Source organism: Thalassophryne amazonica, chromosome 6 (assembly GCF_902500255.1).
Source record: "Thalassophryne amazonica chromosome 6, fThaAma1.1, whole genome shotgun sequence".
Taxonomy (NCBI): domain Eukaryota; kingdom Metazoa; phylum Chordata; class Actinopteri; order Batrachoidiformes; family Batrachoididae; genus Thalassophryne; species Thalassophryne amazonica.
In genome coordinates, this window is record NC_047108.1 from 62,662,347 (window position 1) to 62,685,214 (window position 22,868).

A 22,868-nucleotide genomic window follows, 5' to 3' on the forward strand; every position below is an offset into this window, starting at 1 on the left:
AGCAGCACAGGTAACGCACGACAACAGTGCCAAAAAACAAAACAAAAATCCACTGAACAGGCTGTGGAGCAGCGCAGGTAACACACGACAACAGTGCCAAAAAACAAAACAAAAATCCACTGAACAGGCTGTGGAGCAGCGCAGGTAACGCACGACAACAGTGCCAAAAAATAAAATAAAAATCCACTGGACAGGCTGTGGAGCAGCACAGGTAACGCACGATAACAGTGCTAAAAAATAAAATAAAAATCCACTGGACAGGCTGTGGAGCAGCACAGATAACACACGACAACAGTGCCAAAAAATAAAATAAAAATCCACTGAACAGGCTGTGGAGCAGCACAGATAACACACGACAACAGTGCCAAAAAAATAAAATAAAAATCCACTGGACAGGCTGTGGAGCAGCACAGGTAACACACGACAACAGTGCTAAAAATAAAATAAAAATCCACTGGACAGGCTGTGGAGCAGCACAGGTAACACACGACAACAGTGCTAAAAAATAAAATAAAAATCCACTGGACAGGCTGTGGAGCAGCACAGATAACACACGACAACAGTGCCAAAAAATAAAATAAAAATCCACTGAACAGGCTGTGGAGCAGCACAGATAACACACGACAACAGTGCCAAAAAAATAAAATAAAAATCCACTGGACAGGCTGTGGAGCAGCACAGGTAACACACGATAACAGTGCTAAAAAATAAAATAAAAATCCACTGGACAGGCTGTGGAGCAGCACAGGTAACACACGACAACAGTGCTAAAAAATAAAATAAAAATCCACTGGACAGGCTGTGGAGCAGCACAGGCAACGCACGACAACAGTGCTAAAAAATAAAATAAAAATCCACTGAACAGGCTGTGGAGCAGCACAGGTAACACACGACAACAGTGCTAAAAAATAAAATAAAAATCCACTGAACAGGCTGTGGAGCAGCACAGGTAACACACGACAACAGTGCTAAAAAATAAAATAAAAATCCACTGAACAGGCTGTGGAGCAGCACAGGTAACACACGACAACAGTGCTAAAAAATAAAATAAAAATCCACTGAACAGGCTGTGGAGCAGCACAGGTAACACATGACAACAGTGCAAAAAAATAAAATAAAAATCCACTGAACAGGCTGTGGAGCAGCACAGGTAACACATGACAACAGTGCTAAAAAATAAAATAAAAATCCACTGAACAGGCTGTGGAGCAGCACAGGTAACACACGACAACAGTGCTAAAAAATAAAATAAAAATCCACTGAACAGGCTGTGGAGCACACAAGAGCACTTTGTTTTTGGCAGTCTCCATAGCTATTTGTTGCGCAATTCCGTATACTTTGAGACCGGTCACCGAAGTGCACAAAGTAATCCTGGTGTATCATTGGATGATAACTAACAGCCTAAATCTAAGTTGTTATGATTTTGGTGCAATGTGTCGTTTAAACCCCTGTAACACCCTGACAATTTAGCCAGCGTATGCTGAGTGTATTAAAAATGCTGGCATGAGCTGGAATACATCTAATAAGTTATGGGTACATTTTGTATTAGTTAAGAGCATGTTGAAGCACGCTGATATATGTCGTAGTACAGTTGGGTTGTCGAAAACATTTGGGCATGGGCAATATTTTTGTATGCCAGTGTATGGCTCAGGGTGCATATGTGGGACATAAGTTGTAGATACGTTATGCACACGCCCACACACATTACTTGTAAGTGACTCATCATCACTCATCTTCAACCGCTTATCTGGGATCAGGTCGTGGGGGCAACAGCTCCAGGGGCCACATTGAGCACCTCTGATTGGTGGATCCCAAGCCATTCCCAGACCTGTCTGGATATATAATCTCTCCACCTAGTCCTGGGTCTTCCCCGGGGTCTCCTCCAAGATGGACGTGCCTGGAACACCTCCCTAGGGAGGCTAAGGGGGAATCCTTACCAGATGCCCGAACCACCTCAGCTAGCTCCTTTCAATGCAAAGGAGCAGGGGCAAGGCCGGATTCCCTACCCGGAGTAGGCAATCCAACGGTTTCCCGCTGTGAACCATGGTTTCAGATTTAAAGGTGCTGATCGTCATCCCAGCTGCTTCACATAGCTGGGATGGCACATGTAAGTGACTCATAAATTGAAAAACATTGAGATATTGTTTAGCGCACCCAAAACATATTTATAACCTATGAGTAACATGCTGTGAACCTACAACCCCAATTCCAATGAAGTTGGGACATTGTGTAAAATGTAAATTAAAAAACAGAATACAATGATTTGCAAATCTTCTTCAACCTATATTCAATTGAATACACCACAAAGGCAAGATATTTAATGTTAAAACTGATAAACTTTGTTTTTGCGCAAATATTTGCTCATTTTGAAAAAAAAAAAGTTGGGATGGGGCAAAAAAAGACTGGGAAAGTTGATGAATGCTCATTCACAAGCAAAGATGGGGTGAGGTTCACCACTTTGTGAACAACTGTGTGAAAAAATAGTCCAACAGTTTAAGAACAATTTTTCTCACATTCAGTTGCAAGGAATTTAGGGATTCCATCATCTACAATCCATAATATAATCAGAAGATTCAGAGAATCTGAAGAACTTTCTACACGTAAGCGGCAAGGCCAAAAACCAACATTGAATGCCCATGACCTTCGATCCCTCAGGCAGCACTGCATTAAAAACCGACATCATTGTGTAAAGGATCTTACCGCATGGGCTCAGGAACACTTCAGAAAAACCATTGTCAGTTAACACAGTTCGTCGCTACATCTACAAGACGTAGATGTAGTGACAAGAAGCAAGTTAAAACTCTACCATGCAAAGCGAAAGCCGTACATCAACAACATTCAGAAACACAGCCGCCTTCTCTGGGCCCGAGCTCATTTGAAATGGACAGACGCAAAGTGGAAAAGTGTGCTGTGGTCTGATGAGTCATTTCAAATTGTTTTTTGAAAATCATGGATGTTGTATCCTCCGGACAAAAGAGGAAAAAGACCATCCAGATTGCTACCAGTGCAAAGTTCAAAAGCCAGCATTGATGGTATGGGGGTGTGTTAGTGCCCATGGCATAGGCAACTAACACATCTGTGATGGCACCATCAATGCTGAAAGGTACATCCAGCTTTTGGAGCAACACATGCTGCCATCCAAGCAACGTTTTTCAAGGACATCCCTGCTTATTTTAGGAAGACAATGCCAAGCCACATTCTGCACGTTAGAACAGCGTGGCTTCGCAGTAAAAGAGTGTGGCTACTAGACTGGCCTGCCTGCAGTCCAGACCTGTTGCCCATTGAAAATGTGTGGAGCATTATGAAGCGCAAAATATGACAATGGAGACCCCGGACTGTTGAACTGAACTGAAGTTGTACATTAAGCAAGAATGGGAAAGAATTCCACCTTCAAAGATTCAACAATTAGTGTCCTCAGTTCCCAAACACTTATTGAGTGTTGTTAGAAGGAAAGGTGATGTAACACAGTGGTAAACATACCACTGTCCCAGCTTTTTTTGAAACATGTTTCAGGCATCCATTTCAACATGAGCAAATATTTGCACAAAAACAATAAAGTCTATCAGTTTGAACATTAAATATCTTGTCTTTCTGGTGTATTTAATTGAATATAGGTTGAAGAGGATTTGCAAATCATTGTGTTCTGTTTTTATTTACATTTTACACAACATCCTAACTTCACTGGAATTGGGGTTGCATGTGAAACTTATTTGTCGTGTTCCTGACGACCAGAGAACCTAGTAAATGTGTCAGCTAAGGTATAATGCCATGTTGAAAGCAACTGGTATAAAAAATAGGGTTTGGCAGAAGGAAACCATCTGTACTCTTCAGAGTCTATGGCGAACGGACATGCAGCATCCAGCAAGGCAACGAGAATAATACAACAACATGCTTTTGGATGGCAGTATGCATTAACAAGGGCGAATATCTTTCATTTTGGGCGACTGGGCGTGAACGTCGGGCCTCTGAAAATGCATACTGCACAACAAATGCTTGTTATTTGCATTATTATCACTTTTACTGAGATACACAACACGTAACGCATACATAAAAAGTTGGTTCACTTTAACTTTTGTCTTGTCGGCTGACGCGCGCTGCTTTCCAAATTCGGCAGTGCGTCCTCATCAAGTTGGCTGCTTTAGCTGTTGTTCATTGTCATACTATCCATGAGAAAATCATCCGGAATATCCATATTGGGACCAAAACACACTTCTCGCCTTTTCAGCTTTTCCTCTGCGGACAGTTTTTTTTTCCCCTCTGTGGACAGTTCTTGGGCTGCGTGCGCGCTATGACGTCATTTGTTTACGCACAGCGGGCGGGTATAGCCAGGTAGGGTCGATGGAAATCTACGATTCCAGCCTAGCAACGCCTCGGTAAAGTGATATTAATACCTGATAGCTGTCCTCCAACTTCAGCATGATCTCATGGATTTGACACTGTGCCAGGAGAAGAAGAGATGAATAAAGGAGAAGGGCCTGGGTACACCCACGTCCACAACTATGGCCTTGGCCAGGAGAGTTCCTGCCAGCAGGAATTCCTTTAGGCATGATAGCAATATTGATCCTTCGATTTGTAGTGTGATCACCACGTGCTCATCAGTGATACGCTGTTGCATGTTTTACGTAAGTGGAACTATTGTTGGGCATAAGTTGCGTATGCCGGCAACAATATACACAGTCGTTGGAGTAAATTCATAGAAATGTTTTATATATAAGTTAAGAATACAACATGTATATGTACAGCTGGTTATGAATACACTATGTATGTGTCCAACAGTGAAAAATAAAATAAAAATCCAACGTATGCCAGCGCTGCCTAAATCATCAAGGTGTGATGCGGCCCTTAAACAAAGAATTGTATCAGATTGCATCACACTGCACCAAAACAAATGGTTGCATCATAAAAAATTTTCGTTACTAAATTGTATCATAGCTTGTATATCTAGATACATATCATATATTTTTATAAGGAACAGATGCACTCTGCTAACAGTTATGCTTGGCGTCAGACGAGAAGAAGAAGAAGGACGAGCCACAGTCAGATCGATAGAGAGACGGTAAAATTACAAGGTTACATTTTTGTAAGTCATTCCCCATCATAAAATGGTCAAGTGTTCAAGCATCCCTCCCTCACACATTTTGGAAATAAGAACACGCCAGTGGGTCAGACAAAGGTTATTAATCTGATCATATTCACAAGTTGATATCAGACCTCTATGAATGACACCAGAATTACCTGCAAGTCTATTTTTTGATGAGAGCTTCCCCATCAATAAAACATGGATTAGAACTGAAACTCTGAGTTTCATTTCAGGAAATGGTTGTTTGCACAGCAATCACACCACAGTGTCTGCCACGCGTTTAAGGGGACACAATCAAATTAGAAACCACATCTGAATATGCGGAGAAAAACACAATCATTTGCAGCTCACACAGTAATTGTCGTACTGCCGAGCAGTGTGTACACACAGTATTGACTGCCTCATAGATTTCAAGCCTTGGCTGTGCAGCTTTGAATGTTTGAAAAGATTTTTAAAGTTCACAAACAATGCTGTAGACAAATGGAACATCAGAAGTAAAGAATGTGCATCGACCGCTCTTTCCAATTTAAGATGCCGTTTCTCTGTAGGTCTGCTCATATTATGGGGAAAACAAACAAATGTCAGAAGGTGCCTGTGCATGGCTGCACCATTTGCCATCCTCTTCTTTACTTCATTTTCTGCTGTAATTAAGGCTCGATGGTTGGGAGCCACAGGGACTTAGATGTTTGATTGATACATGTAACTGTCACCTTAATCAGCTGTTCAGTCACAGTGGAACGCAGCGCTGAACAGCGCAGTGATATTCACAGGGTCAATCAATGTCAAATAACTGCGCGGGTGTGTGTGTGCAGAGAGCAGGCTGCTGTTCAGAGGAGATGAGTGGTATTGACAGAAGTGTGATTCCTTACCTCTCTCCACTGTTTGGATTCCACACCCTGAGTATACAACACCACCACTGTGCACAGCATTGGGGGGGGGGTGTCGGGAGGATAGAGAGAATTGTCACCAAAAAGTCTCAATCAGGCATCCTGCTTCATCAAACAGTTTGTTTTTTCCCGTTCTTTACAGACAGTCATCATCAATTACATGGTCATACACTGACAGCGTAATGAAGCGTCTGGTATGATGATGCTCCATCACCTCCGATTCTCAAATTCCACATGCTAAGAATAAATAAGCTTTAGGAAACACTCTGGGCTCCAGCAGCACAATTGCAATCAAACATCATTTAGTACAGCAAGATTTTTCTACTTCCTGTTTGTTTTTTCTTTTTCTTGTTCTTGCCATTTATTTTAGGGCTGCATCTAGTGATTGTCGTTGCAGTTAGTTAAAATATCAAATTTTTTCCTAGTTTTTTTTAGTCAATTATCCCTTGGTTAATTTACCAGTAAATCATAACCATCAATTCTACCAGTAACGTACAACCTTCTTGTCATCAAAAAAAGCTTTTTGTTTGTACAAATCACAACATATGAAAGATAGAAATTGTCAAAAATTAAAAAGCTATTCACAAGAGAAAAAAAGTCTTGCATAGAGCTTTGCCTCTTCTTGGGACACAAAAAGACAACATATTTCATAAGGCAGCAACTAACAATTATTTTTATTGTCAGTTATTATGTTGATAATTTTCTGGATTAGCTCCTTAATTAGTTGGTCCATAAAATATAAATAAAAGTTTTGTCTACAGCCCAAAAATATTCAGTTTACTGTCACAGAGGAGTAAAGAAACCAGAAAATGTTCACAATTAAGAAGATGAAATTAAAAACATTAGACATTAAAAAAAAAACATCAAAATTATTAATTATTTGGTTTAATTTATTCTGAGGTTGATCTTCAGGAGAATTCTCCATTTAATGTGAGTTGTGTCAGGGAGGGCATCCGGTGTAAAACTTGTGCCAAATCAACATGCAGACCCACCTTGGATCTGCTGTGGCGACCCCGAGTGAAAACAAGGGAGCAGCTGAAGGAACTTACTTATCTTCAGGGAAATAAAAACAGGGCTAGTGTAATTTTTTTCCTTCCTAGCGTGTTCATGTATCAGGTTTGTATCATCTCCCTTTTGTGTTAAATATCTCTTTTCTAGAGGACTATCAAAGAAAAGGCTGGTGTGGCAGCTCTCTGTGTCACAGCAGCACATACCCGTGTCTATTCAAAGGCTGCTGTCTTCAACCTGCATGCATTACGCTGATTTCTGTAGCTCTCCCTGAGCAAAGGTTGTCTCATTACTGTGCAAATGACATGCAGTTATTGAAGGAGCACTTTGAAAACTGCAGCGTAAACTGAATCAAAGTAAAGCTCAGTGAGAGCAAAAGTAAAGATTTGAAAAAGCAGAAGAAGTGTCAATAAACCAAAGTGTAACTGAAATTTCCTGCAGGAAAAGCTGAGAAACAATTTGAACGGCATTTAAAAAAAATGCAGGGTACTTACATGGGTCAGATTTGGAGAAAGTGTCTCGATCCAAAAGATTTCTGCAAAAGAAGAAAAAAAAATTGTATAAAATTGAGTCTGTGCTTGTTTTTCAATGGAATATTATCAGTTATGATTGCGCCTTGGGGCAACTGTATGTTGTGATTTGGCGCTATATAAATAAAATTGATTGATTGATTGATATGAAGTTGTTCACAAATGAATATGGCTTTATACACCCTGAGGCCTCAGGGTGTATAAAGCCATATTCATTGGTAAAACAACTTCATAACGATTTTATCATACACCTATAAATGATAAATGCACGCAGAACACAATGCGTGTGCTCTCCCTTCGCTCACTGCCTCCGGGGGTACGGATGCGGGACCTGCAAAGAATCCAATTCATGGCCACAGAGCTCTGTGGCTGTGGTTACCGAGACCATGCAGCGGGCGCTGCGCATCAAAACAGCAAGCGTAGTCTCTGGACCTGTTGCTGCATGCAGCTCGGCACAGCAGACAGAGGGGCGGTGTGAGTGGCCCGCTGCGGCGCTTACCAAGCCCGCAGACTCGGTAAGCGAATCAGAGGCAGTGAGAGCAATCACCCGCCTGATAAGGACGCAGAACACAATGCGCTGTTAAAAAAAAAAAAAAAAAGAAGAAGAAGCATGCAAAATTGCACTAAAAAAAATCTGCAAAACTGCGAGGCCGCGAAAGGGAGTTAGGCTCTAAAAATAACCCGCGATAGGCGAAATCCGCGAAGTAGTCAGTGTTATTTTTACAATTATTATAGATGTTTTAAGGCTGTAAAACCCCTCACTACACACTTTATACACTTTTCTCAAACAGGCATTAACATTTTCTCACTTTTCTCTCCTGTTTCTGTGTAGGCTCTCAGTTGTCCAGGTGGTTTCCATAGTAGAGAAGCTTGAATATATATATATAATATAATAATATTTTCTCTCCTGTGTAAACACTCAAAGTTCAAACCTTAGTAGAAAAAAAAAATAGAATGTTTTCGTATAAATAATTATGATGGTTTTTAGAAGTAACGAATTTAATTTTAACGATCAACCTACGAGGTTGGACACGTAAGAAATTATTAATAGTGACTCACCAGTATTTCACAGTTCCTCTGACCGCGCCTCTTCGTCGTGGCGCCGCTCCGCTGTCCGGATTGGCTGATTACTCGGGTGGTATGAAAAATATTACCCGTCCGTGAAAAGGGTGTACTGCTATTTATTCTTTAGTGTTTTATCCAATCATATTTCAGATCATTTATAGGTATATGATAATGTTCATAATCATACAGTAAAGATAGAATCCTGATATTGTAGTTTTCATTCACATGGTGTCACTTTTTTAAAAAAGAGTTGGAAAGAGATCGTGCCATGAGGATGAATTCCATAGATAAATAAATATATGTAGAGTTGACAGACAAACATCAAGTGTATTTCTAGTTTCTATCTGATGTCGTTGTCATTTTCATTTTCACCGCTCATGCTGTCTCTATAGAGGCAGTCTATGTGCACACATAAGTGCGCTGATGGGCATGCTGGTGTGAAAATGAGGTGATGTCAGAAGAAGCATTAGTGCTTCACTATCATGAGGCAGCAGGAAGTGAGTGATACACTCACCAGCCACTTTATTAGGTACATCACCTTGATAATATCGGGTTGGACCCCTTTTTTGTTCAGAACTGCTTTAATTCTTCATGGCATGGATTCAGTGGAAACAGTCCTCAGAGATGTTGGTCCATATTGACATGATAGCATCACGCAGTCACCCATTCAACCAGTCTGTCCATTCTCCTGCTTCCTCTGACATCAACAGGGCATTATCGTCCACACGACTGTTGCTAACTGAATATCTTCTCTTTTTCAGACCATTCTCCGTAAACCCTAGAGATAGTTGTGCATGAAAATCCCAGTAGATCAATAGTTTCTGAAATACTAAGACCAGCCCATCTGCCACCAACAACCATGCCACATTCAAAGTCACATGGCAAAGTTCAAAGTCCCAGTTTGAACTTCAGGAAGGCATCACCATGTCTAGATGTCTAAATGCAATGAGCAATTGAACAGGTGTACCTAATAAAGTGGCTGTTTCTTGTAAGTACACAGGAAATTTTGCTGAATAAAATTTACTCTGCTGGGATAACATTTAATCCCAGTCTAAATAGAATGAAAAACACTCTATTGTAGAGTGAAATCAGCTCTACCTGTGTCGCCGACCGAACAGTCCCCCCGCCCCACCCTGCCTCCACTGCACATGCGTCATTTCGGAGCACAGCCGCTCTGTGGATGGACTGCCTTCAACCAAAGCGATCGATTAATGGGATTTTTAACCATCAATGACAAGGCAAAACCTCTTAAATCATTCTAAAGTCAGTTTAAAGCCGAAATGAGGCCATTTCAGCAGAAACGAAGTGATATTCCGTGACACTTTGAATGACAGACGGTCAGTGAACGCAACAGCCAGCAGCCATGCAGCTTCAGCGCTGTGATCACTTCCTCTGCATTTTCTGATGAAATAGTGCTGAATATATGCGAAATGATTGTTCTACAAAAGCTGAAGATATCTGTCGCTGAGACAGATGATAACTGGAGTGCAGTTTGAAGCAGAAACGAGGTGTTAATCAGTGAACCACGGCCGATGACGCATGCGCAGTGAAAGCAGGGCGGACCACGTTTTAGGGCGGACCGTTCGGCTGGCGACATGTCTAGTCAATGCAAGTGGTTTATTCCAATAAGAGTTGATTTTACACTATGATGATTGATTTAGCCCCGTGGTAGAGAATATTTTACTCTATTTGGACTGGGACCAAATGTTATCCCAACAGAGAAAATTTTACTCAGCAAAATTTCCTGTACATATACTATATTCTAAGTATTCACACCCTTTGCTCAATACTTTATTGATGCACCTTTGACAGCAATTACAGCCTCAAGCCTGATTGAAGATGGTGCCATAGGTTTGATGCACCATTCTTTGGGCTGTTTTGTCCATTCCTCTTTGCAGCACCCCTCAAGCTCCATCAGGTTGGATGGGGAGTGTCGGTGCACAGCCATTTTCAGATCTCTCCAGAAGTGTTCATTCAGATTCATGTCTGGGCTCTGGCTGTGCCACTCAAGGACATTCACAGAGTTGTCCTGAAGCCACTCGTTTGATATCTTGGCTGTGTGCTAAACCGTCACCCCAATCTCATGTTAAAAGCGCTCTGGAGCAGGTGTTCATCCAGCATGTCTCTGTACATTGCTGCATTCATCTTTCCCTCAATCCTGACTAATCTCCCAATTCCTGCCACTGGCAAACATTCCCGCAGCATGATGCTGCCACCACATTCTTCACTTAATAATAAATCTCTAACATTGATTGAATCCAAAAATGTTTTAAAAGTAGTTTCTTTTATAGACAAAGTTGATTTGTAATGTTTGGGTTGCCCTATATTTTTTCTTTTATTATTGTAAATAATATTCAATAAGCCTCTTATGTTCTTGTATTTGTATTTTCATGTATGCAGCTATTTCAGGATTTTGTACAAGACCTGTTTTGTTTGGATTTTTTTTTTTTTTAAGGAGACACCGTTGTCTCCTTCAGGGAGGTGGTGGCATCATGGTTTGCACGTGATTTAAGAGGTTTTAATTTGTTATTTGGTGGTTAATAATCACATTATTCCCTTTGATCAGTTTGGGTGTACAGTATCAGTCTGCAGATGAGTGTCAGGAGGTGATTTTTATTTAATTGATTTTTTAATCAACTTTGCGCGAGCAGAAATCAAGTTCCAGCAGGCGGGGGGAGCTCTGTTCCTCACACGCATCACCTTTGGCGTGTGCACGCATTGATAATTTGTGTGCGCTGAGATAATTTGTGTGTATGCAGAAATAATTTGTGTGCATGGAGTGATCATTTGCACGTGAACGTATTTTTTACGAGAGTGGGTTTTGTCACTGATCTGACCCCATACGTTGTTTTAGGTATTTTATTTCTGTCACTGTTGGCTTTGAGTGGGGTTACTTTCACTGAGCTGACTTTGCTCCTGTTTGTCATGCCCACCTGCCAATGAACTCCCTCATCTGTCTTGTTCAACCTTGCCCCCTTCCTGAACTTTCCCCTGCACGTGTTCTAGTTCAGGCCTTGATTACCCTCCATGTATTTATGCCTCATGTGTCATGTATCTCTGCCAGTTCATTGTGCTCTCTGCCTTGTGCTACAGCCCTCGTCCCAGCCTTCATATCTTTGTCCTAATTCAGTCTTTATATTCTGCCTTGCTGGGTATGACCCTGCCTTGTTTTGGACCTCGCTCTTTTCGCAGGCCTTTGAACGTTGTCTCACCGTGAACTGAACTTTGCTTGTTTTTGACCACGCCTCTGCCTCAAAATTGCCTGCTACCTCCGCCTTGCTGATTGTCAAACTGTGTACCGAACCTCTGCCCATCTTTCAGATAAAACCTTTTTTGATTACTTCCACACCATTGTTTGAGAGTCTGCATTTGTGTCCGACTGCTGTCTGAGCCATGCCTCCGCGCCCCTTGACAATTTTGCCTTGGGCTTTAATTGTACCGGTAACCCACAGGGCCCTTGGCACTCTAGTTATTATTAGTTGTTTATCTTTCTTTTTATATTTAATCCCTTCCACAGTAGATTTTGTACAATTGTTTGAGATGAAAATTTTTCCATTACTTGTTTTTCCTTCCATGTTTCTCGCTCTACAGCCTCCATTCAAACAGACAATACCTTTAAAATGCATAACTCCAATAGTTTTCTACAATCAGTCATTCCCTCCAAGATTTTCAGATGAGAGACCTTTTACCGATGGCTTCAACGGACTCATTAACATATACACATAACACGAAAGCCTATAAATATGTCTCCTTTCTTGTCCCAAGTTCTGAACCGTGTCAGTAATAACTTGCAGCTCAGAACAATCCTCTTCCTTAAGGGAACAGGTTGAGGGAACAGGAAGATTCAATGAATACTGATGAGAGATTTCAACACTGATCCCACAAACAGGATGTCATCCATGTATAATTCTCCTGGAAAAAACATATTTCATTACAGGGATACGCAGGAGAATAACAGATGCAACTCCTTTCCATATTAGCCTTGGGCTGACCCGACTACAGTTGGAACAATGTCGGTGTAATTATCACTTCAGATAACAAAGCCATCCATGACTAACTGCCTCTTTATATCACCTGTTAAGTCTGGCATCATTTCCCCTACAACAATTAGCGTGTCCATCATTGTGCCCGATCTGTGTGTGCACAAGAGACTGTGCCACGTGATGAAATCATTTTTCTGTTTACTATCATGTGACCAAGTTGCCAAACAACGCTATCTAAGTCCCGCAAGAAATTTTTAATACACAGATTTACACATTTTAACAATTAAGCTTCCAACCTTCTCTGTCGTGTCAAAAGTACACATAGTGGTGCAATAAGAGGGGTATTAACCCCCACAGGTAATCCTTCTGCCTTTATGAACTAACACAGCCTGTTTTGAAGTTAACTCCTTCTTTCTACTGTAGTCCTGCACACAGTTACTGCTGCCCCTGTATTTTAAATAAAGATTTTAAAATATGGGCAGAAATATAATTGACCCAATGAGCATGCTCTGATGCTGCGTGTCACCACATTCACGACACTATAGAACCACCTACGATCATGGATTCCAATCATCCAATAACCAAGATATCCATCAAAGGTGAGGTAAGTAAAAAAAAACATATTACGAACCAACGAACCAATTGTTTGCTTGTCTGTGTATTTTGAAATTCAACATTTGGTGGATTATTTTATGATACAGACCATGTACAAAGTTAAAAATAAACTTTTGCCTCTACACATTCAGGGGTTGTTTAAAATGAAGGAGTCCAGTTATCATTTGTGAGGAACACTGATATTGAGAGAAGAAAGATTCGAGCTACTCTTACTATATTACGCCATATTAGGCTAACTATTTTCGTTGTTCTTTTTTGTTTATTTGTACATTATATTACTGATTGTTTTGTTGTGTTCAGTTACATTAGTTTTCTGATTGGTACCTTGTTCTGAGTTATTTAAATGTGTATAGTAACTGGTGTATGGGGTGGGCGTTTATAAGCTTTTGCTTCAGCCCACGCCCTTTCAGCCGCACCCAACTGGGAAATCATTTGAGTTATTGTATATTTTCTTCTGTTTTTTTTCTATTTGTTTTGTTAGTAAGAGATCCTTTTGTTGGTATTTTGTTTATGTGCATGCTGAATAAAACTTATTCATTCATTCATTCATTCAAAGGTAATGGAAAAACATTTTCTTACAGAGATAAAGTTCATTGAAAGGTAAGAAAAAAAGTTGTCTACTGTCCTACATTGCATATTGTTTCATAGCTCACTGTGCTTTGATGACTACAGTGTGTGTACAAGAGAGTTCGTAAGATTCATAGGTTGACTACGAAGCCGTAATACCCAGACCAGCGAATCAGATCATGCATTTTCTCAGTTCTTGCAATAACTAATTGCATGACATTTTCCAGGTACGCCTATACAGTGTTTTGTCTTCAACAACACACCAGAGATGACAACGACAATGTGTTGATCAAAATGGGAAAAATATATCTTCTATCACAGAATCAACAAATATAGGAAGAAAAAATTTGAAAGACTGAGGCCATTAAGATTGATATGCATGCTGCAATAGCGCATGAGGCTCCAGCATTATTAAATCAAATCAAATCATGCTGTGGAAGAGAGCAGATATCAATCACCAATGATTAAAGCAGAGTGGTGCATACAGAGCAAAAAAAGGTGAATAAAAAGAAACACTGGGTGCATCATGGGAAACCCCCCAGCAGTCTAAGTCTATAGCAACATAACTAAGGGATGGTTCAGGGTCACCTGATCCAGCCCTAACTATAAGCTTTTTCAAAAAGGAACGTTTTAAGCTTAATCTTAAAAGTAGAGAGGGTGTCTGTCTCCCTGATCCGAATTGGGAGCTGGTTCCACAGGAGAGGAGCCTGAAAGCTGAAGGCTCTGCCTCCCTATTCTACTCTTACAAACCCTAGGAACTACAAGTAAGCCTGCAGTCTGAGAGCGAAGCGTTCTATTGGGGTGATATGGTACTATGAGGTCCCTAGACAAGATGGGACCTGATTATTCAAAACCTTATAAGTAAGAAGAAGAATTTTTAAATTCTATTCTGGAATTAACAGGGAGCCAATGAAGAGAGGCCAATATGGGTGAAATATGCTCTCTCCTTCTAGTCCCCGTCAGTACTCTAGCTGCAGCATTTGAATTAACTGAAGGCTTTTCAGGGAACTTTAGGACAACCTGAAAATAATGATTACAGTAGTCCAGCCTAGAAGAAATAATGCACGAATTAGCTTTTCAGCATTACTCTGAGACAAGACCTTTCTAATTTTAGAGATATTACGCAAATGCAAAAAAGCAGTCCTACTTGTACATATTTGTTTAATATGCACAATCACCTCAAAATCTCTCATCAGCCGTTAAAATTTTCACTGAAAACCAGCTTAATTTTTCGAACCGTGTCCACTTCGATGTGTCTCACAGTTTAGAAAAAATTTGATCAAACAACGCGCCAGTCTCTCAGCAACTTCTCAGACAAAGGAATTTCCGACGAGGGGCTGGACGACTCCTCCCACAAGGAGTGCTCACAGGCCGAATGACGTCACCCGACAGGCGTGGAAAAAACTCACGCATGCGCACGAGAGTTCAAGCATGTCTGACGTAAAACATATGAATGAAATCCATATAGTTTTTGAAAAAAATAAAAAGGACCGTTACTTTATTGACAGCCCTCGTAGAATCAAATGAGCAGGTTGTGCTTTTGTTGAAGTTACAAGTGTTATCAGCATGCCTAGTGAGAAACTATCAAATTCTATAAATCTAGGTAATACCTCAGTAATGGCGCCCACTTCAATAGTAGGGTGTAAGTGGGCTGGGTTAAGGAATGCTGGGATATGTTTAACCTAATGTCTTCTATTTCTTCTCAAAGTAATCCAAGAAATCTTGGTGCTGTAAAGAGGACCGAACTACAGGTGGTTGTCCATGAATAAGTGTTGCCACCGTGTCAAACAAGAACTTTCAGTTATGGCTTGTTTTTGTTGATCAAATCAGAGTAATAGGTCCGCTTTGTAGCCAGTAATGCATGCTTATAGTCTAAGATAGCATCACATCACGCAAGGTGGAATATTTCTCATTTTGATCGACACCATGTCCATTCTGGACCTCTTGCCTTATGCTTGAGGTCACGCAGGTAATCACTGAACTAAGGTGACGTGATTTGGGGAGTGCGGTTTTAACGCAGGTGGCGCAATCATGTTGAGTGTAGTTTTGAACACTGAGTTTAAACTATGGACAGACTGGCTTCTGATTGGATATTTGCCACATGTGAAGCTAAGACATCAGGCAGTCTAGCTTCGAGTTCAGTCTTAGTTGAGGAGCTGATGCATCACCGTAGTGATATATAAGGTTGTTCTTCCACTAAACACGGCAGTGAACTGTAAACTTAATAAGTGAGTGATCACTGATGTAAGAGACCACTGATTAAGAGGCATGATGTCAGTATTCCTGACAGCATACCACGTGCAAGAACCAGATCCACGGTATTTCCACTAATGTGCGTCGAGTCCCGAATGAAATTGGCCGAATCCTAATGCATCCACAATTCCATAAATGATTTACAGAGAGGATCAGAAGGCTTATTTATATGAACGTTAAAGCCACCAATGATCGAAGGATATCTGCATTAGTTGACAAGTTAGAGATGAATGCACCAATTCATCTAAGAATTCACAATATGGGCCAGGATGCCTATATACAGTGACAAAGTAATACCGCTGATTTTATACTTCTGACCTTGGCAATGCGTAATATCCTGAGCAGAGTGGAATCAGATGCTCAAATGAGTTATATTTGTGACCCCTGTCAGCGAATAAGATAAACCTAGATTTATAAATAAGAGCAATACCCCCATCCTTGCACGAGGACGTGACAAAATGTATATGGTGTGGGCAGGCCTCATTTCAGGGGAGGACAGCTGTAGGTTTAAGCCAGGTTTCACATAACCCAATCATATCGAAGTGATGATCATTAGATCTTAATCAACAATGATTTTGAGGACAGTGATCTTTTGTTCATGAGACCCAGACTAAGGACCTCAAGTGGGTTGACAGTTGACTGTTTGGATTTAGGGGTGGTTCCAGAGTAGCATATATAAGATGCCTAGAAGTAAGGTTTAGGTTGAGACATTCCACGGGGCGTTGTAGGTAGCAGACACGAAATCTTTGCTATTGCTGGAACAACCACTGGGCCATCCTCAATTCAGCATCATCCAATGTCATAACAGCTATAAAGTTTGCAAAGCATAACCCTCTATGATTTTTATGGACACGTCTCCGGAAGCAGGCCACAGTCTCAACTTGTTGAATTTCCTCCCTGCCACATAAACTGCACTATCACCAGAGTGGATTTTCTGCACTAAATTTTCCCCGCTAATCTAATGGATTCCACATCCAATTTGTCATAACCTTGCAGGGTCTCTAATTCACCTGCTTTGTGGACTGCTGTAAATTCCTAATGTTACCCTCCCTGTAGAGCTCTATCTATGTTCGCAGACAAGATGGCGGCACCTTCCCAGTAGGGTGGAGGCCGTCCGGCATCAGCAAGCCACGGCGGCCCCAAAGAAGGCCATTATCAATAAAGCTAAAGCCTTGCTGTCTACAAAATTGTGCCAGCCACCTATTTAACATGTCAGCCTGCGAACGATGTCCGCCTGCACCAAATATTGCACCAAATCGCATCATATTGCATTGTGAGGAATTGAATCGCCATCAAATACATATCAAATCACATCGAATCGGGAACAGCGGTGAATCATATCACATCGTATTGTCAGTATCATCGTGTATCGCTATATGTATCACTAGTAGTGTATCAGATGCATATTGAATCATCGTCAGGAATGAAATTCACATGCCTAGTGTGTACGGATACTGTGCGACCACCGAGAATGTGGGCAGATCCTGCTGTGATTAATTTGTGCACTGTCCGTGTGCACAGCGCACGAACACATGGTGACAGGTGTGAGGCTGCACGTCACACAGCAGCAGGGAGCTGTCCCAGCAGTGGGTAAACAGTTGGAATATTTGATTCCTGATATAAAAAGAGCAGAGAATACAGGAAGCACCATGTGTCTGTTCCCTTTCATTCATGCCATAGAAGTAAGCAAGGATTTAATGAAACTACATGTATGAAATAAAAAGAAAAATAAATATTTTATATATATATATATATATATATATATTATATATAAATATAAATATATAAGAAAATATATAAATATAAACATCCCTCCCCCCTCCCTCGTGTGCACAGTGATCGGTGCTCAGTCCAGCCAAGTGCACGGCTGCTGGGGGGCCACCTACCTGGAGCAGCTCTTATTCGCACAGACGTCAAGTGTCTAATGCTCTCACAACATGAACACAGCGGCCGGCCACATGGAAACTATCTCTGGCCGCAGCGCACTGAATGACACACCGTCATGTGGACATATATGTTTTTATTTTTACCCATATCGTCGTCGCTTGGCAACACGATCCTCCCCTCATGCACTGGACAGAGCTAGATGACACACATATTATGATATGTCTCCCCCAGATTTGTGCAGCGCTGACGAGCTGGTCAGCTGCGACATGAGGCCTGCAGACACCTGATATTAAAAATACATCAACAGTTTAACTGGAAACATGTCATATGTGTTAAATATGTGTTGCTGATTCCCTTTCTTATTTTTCATGTGTGTTCCTGACATCTTTTGCTGTTATAATAAGGCTTTTGTCTGTGCTGCATATTGTGTGTGCCAAATACATTTATACAGTAATTTAATCATCCATGTATTCATTGAAAATGTGACTCACTGGTCTCCCCCCTCACCCACCCATGCACTTACTGCTTCCCCCTCGTGGCGCAGTGACCAGTGCACAGTCCAGCAAAGTTCACAGCTACTGTGGGCCATCTGCCTGGAGCAGCCCTTATCCGTACAGACGTCAAGTGTCCAGTGCGCTTCCATCATGAACACATCAACCAACTACATGGAGGTGGATGCAGCCGGCCACACACAGGGTCTGTGGTCACATCCCCCCATCCAGAGCAGGCAAAGCGCTCACGGCTGACTGTCAGTTAACGCTCCACCTGACAGACAGACTGTGTGGACATTGTGATCACGTGTCACGTGGCTGTTCAGATGGATGGCATGCTGACCGCTGATGGCCGGTCATATGGGGTTTATATGGGATCTATATGGGATTCATATGGGATGACGCTTTGTGTGTGTGTGTGTGTGTGTGGTGTGTGTGTGTGTGTGTGTGTGTGTGTGTGTGTGTGTGTGTGTGTGTGTGTGTGTGTGTGTGTGTGTTTATCTCTGTTGTGGGCAGTGTGTGTACACTGCTGCCCTGTAATTCCACTTCCAGAGGGACATGCTGAATATGTCATGATAGCTGTTCCACAGCTCTGACATCCCAGTCAGCTGTGTTTGGTGGTAGCGCACCGAGCCTGTCACATGCACTGACTCACGTGAGCACGTAGCATGCTGCACGCACCTGCACGTCTCATACTACACCTGTGATGATGATAATGTCTCATTCTGTATTTCATGGGAAGGAATGACAATGTATGTGTTACATGACATCCATCATGGACATGACATGCAGTCCAGATGTGTGTACTGCTCTGGACAGCAATTGCACTGTATGTCAGCCGCCATTCACACCATTTGTCACCTCGGCTGCACCTCGACAATGTTGGATCGTGGGGGGGGGGGGTGGCACGACACACTTGCATGCCATTCGTGTGGCTGGGGGGGCATGACACACTGAGCGGACATGACACACTGACCACCCTTTGAGCTTTGGGGACCTCAACTGGCTCACATTTTCTAAGTGCCCTATGACTGCTATTGGACGTTCGTGGGTGGCACCTTGATTCTGGCCGAGTGTGGGTCAAATGTCCATTCGGACACCGTTTGCCCTCAGTCAGCCACTGGTGTGAAGGCTAGCTCATTCAAGACATTTGGCCAGGGTTCGACACAGCCGATCATTTCATGCAGCCCCTCGACCGTGGTCCAAATGGTCCAACCTGCATACTTCATGCCATACAAATGTTGCAACCAGGGTCAGATATAAGTATGACCTCATCTCCACCGCTGTTCGGTTGGGTTTCCAGCATGAGTGCAACGCGATTGTGGAGTGCATGTGCTGTGGCCAAATGGTTGTGTCGACTGCTATATGAGGCAGTCATGTACGGCTCGGATTTTCCACGAGTGCCATTCGAATCCTCCTTCACCATTTGGTGAAGTGTAGCATTCAGCCTCATTCGTGATATGTGTGAGGGGGCCTTAAATGACACACACTGCTCAGATCCAGCTCCAGCAGCGCACATATGCATCTTTAAACCAGAAAAATCTTTCTGCTAAATGCTGTGCCATGGAAATGTGACATCATATGTCCATCAGAACCAAAATGCAGGAGGCCAGAGGGAGGACCTTATCTGTGCCAAATCAACATGCAGATCCATCTCACATCTGCTGTGGAGACCCCGGGTGAAATTAAAACAAGGGACAGCTGAAGGGACTTATAATGTTATTGCTGAATAATCAAATCAGAGCACGCACACCCCTGAAGCACTGCTAGACATTGCTGCGTCATGGAGAAGAGCAGCACGTGGATGATTGCTGGGCGTGATCTCAGAGCCACATGACCCCTAACTTGTAGTAAGTGGGTATACAAAATGGATGGATTATATACTGGACATGGAAGATAGGACACTAGACAAGGACATCATTCTGCAAATCGGTGAGAGTGATTTTATTTGATTTTATTTTGACATTACTGGGAACAGTGGGGGAATTCCAGTCTATTCACATGGATAATAGCAGGATAATAATAGGTGAACACTGTGCACAAATGTGTCATTCATCTTCAACTGCGTGTGGCCACTTCAGTGAGATACCAACTGTGACACTGTCGCTCTTTGAGTGTTTGGTTGCTAATTCGCATCTCCAACTACTCTCCAACAGTCGCGCCCAGTGAGATAGGACCGTTAGCACTGTTCACAGCAAGAAGGACCTGGGATCACTCCCCACCCGGTTCCTTTTGTGTGGAGTCCTTCCCTTGTTTGCGGTTGTTCACTCCAGCTACTCCAACTTCGTACCACATCCAAAGACATGCAGTTCTGGTGGATTGGAAGCTTTAAATTGACCACTGGTGTGCGTGAATGTGTTTATATGTCTGCAAGCCCTGGACAGACTGCCAGTCTGTCCAGGAAGTACCTTGCCTCTCAGACCCCTGTGACCCTTATTTGGAATTAGTGGGTGTAGAAAATGAATTCCAAAAAAAGAGCATGTATTCCTACCTGCTCCAAAAAATGCCAATATGATTCAATCTGCATGGAAGGTAATGGGCTCAGTTTTCTAATGCCCGAGTTACAGTTTGTTACACGTTTACACCAAGGATGGCCAAGTCATGCAGCACTGAAAGGAGTCTGTGGACCTCAAAGAGGAGTATTTTGCAAAATAAGCCACATATTGTCTGATTCTATCACAGCCAACCTACAGATCTTCCAGCCAACCTTTCCATAATAAGAAGAGAATGAATGGCAAACATCACTTTGCTCAGTCCTCTTCCTCACCACTTTGATTAAAATTCTGAATGCCAGAAAACATTCTGTTAGTGGAGCATTGAATATTTCATCACACATGAAGCAGGCGGATCTGTGCATGACTAACTGCAATACAAACTATGAGGGAATTAAATTTAATTTCACTTGACAAATTAAAAATATCAGTTTATATATTTTCTTTGTTTAATCATCCCCAAAAAGTGGTGTTTGTTCATTCATAACTGAATTAATCTTGTACTTGTTGATTATGCACACTTCAATTAATAAGTAATGCTTCAACAGGAAAATCTGCGGAAGCTGAATTTGAATTGCCCAAAATCTTTTGCAATTTGGGGATTCAAGTTTGTCTATGCTTCAGGCTGCCACCTCCCCGAAATTATACAAACCTTAAGATGTGAGTTGTGCTGCTGAACTCTGGCTTGAAAGAATAATTAACACCTACTGGTCTGTCTACGTGGGGATATTTTAGCAGCTCCTCAGTTCTTCTTTCATTGGCAGATTATTTATAAAAAGATTATTTAAAAAATGTGGGAATTACATCCTGATCCCACGGCATCTTATTGTCACCAGGCTCTCATTCTCTCGTACTTTCTCAGAGTTGTCAAAATCAGAATGGGCACCTTGCAGAAATGGTGTCTAATTCAGTGGAAAGTGGTTTTTAATAGGCTTGAATCTGGCCAACTGACTCCCTCCAGTACAATCTGCCGCCTGATTGGTTCTTTAAAAGGACACTGCAAATTCAAGCTTGAAAGTCATGTCCCAGCCCAAGTTCGAGGAAAAGCAGCCAACATGGTTCATTAGAATATGGAAGATGGCCATGAGGAGAAAGTGAAGACTGGTTTGAATTTTCCAGTCTGCTTTGTCAGTTGCTGTGCCGCCCTGTGGCCTTCTCTTCATTGACTGAGAAGAGTCTTTTCTTTCCTCTTAGACGCTACCATGTCAGAAGGTCTATTTTGGACTAATATACCCTTGAGCTGCTTCTTGGGGGGTGCAAGGTCAGTGATTTTAACAGGAGAGATGTACAGGAATGCAGGGGCCAGCTGGACCTTTACAAACCTTAAAGAATTCCATTATTCAAATTGAAAAGATCCAGTTTTCACTGCAGGCGTTTTTGCAATTTTACAAAAGTGTACAGATATTTTACAAGAAATAGATTTATACAGAACACCTCCTCTGAAATAAATACAAGCGATATAATCTTAATTTTTTTCTTTCCAATTCATTCCTGGAAACGATTGCTGGCTGTGTTGTGTAAGTGAATCCCCCAGACGCTGATGGATGATGATACAGAGTAATGTTGCTTTTGTCTGGGTCTCAGCAACTCCCCTCCATTACCTTTGACGTGCAATCTGCTCCCTTTATTAGTGACAGAGCCATCTGCTGACCTTCACTCTGATGGCTCCAGGTGTCTTCTTCTCCTCCATCTGTTTAATTATTCAGTTTCTGATCAACTTGGGATCTTTGCAGGTTGACAGCGACCTGCAGCAGAGCACTCCCTGAGCGACCGTCTAAGCAGCAGCGACGGAATCACAGATATTAAACCGTTTTTTTCTCCCCCTGCTATAATAAATGAGAATGCACACATGCAGTGACTCCCTCTTTCACAGCAGGCTTTGCGTGTGTGGCTAATCTACTTCTTGGGAATAATATCACTGTTGATTGCAGGCTTTTTTTCCTTTTTTTTTTTTTTTTTTTGCAAGAGGGCAGGTTTTCTGTGTTCACTGATGCTATAACACTCTAAGAG

The 22,868-nt window shown here is 41.9% G+C and overlaps 1 protein-coding gene across 1 annotated transcript in view; it reads right to left on the reverse strand.

Annotated features, from left to right (window-relative positions):
* The window catches only part of LOC117511462 (copine-5-like), a gene marked incomplete at its 5' end in the record, with an annotated part of 243,000 nt that extends 235,482 nt beyond the window's left edge, over window positions 1-7,518 (reverse strand). The window contains 2 exons of the mRNA XM_034171485.1: window positions 5,950-5,996; window positions 7,470-7,518. Coding sequence (XP_034027376.1) covers window positions 5,950-5,996; window positions 7,470-7,518 — 96 coding nt within the window. The remainder of the gene's footprint in view (window positions 1-5,949; window positions 5,997-7,469) is intronic.
* Window positions 7,519-22,868: the final 15,350 nt, after the last annotated feature.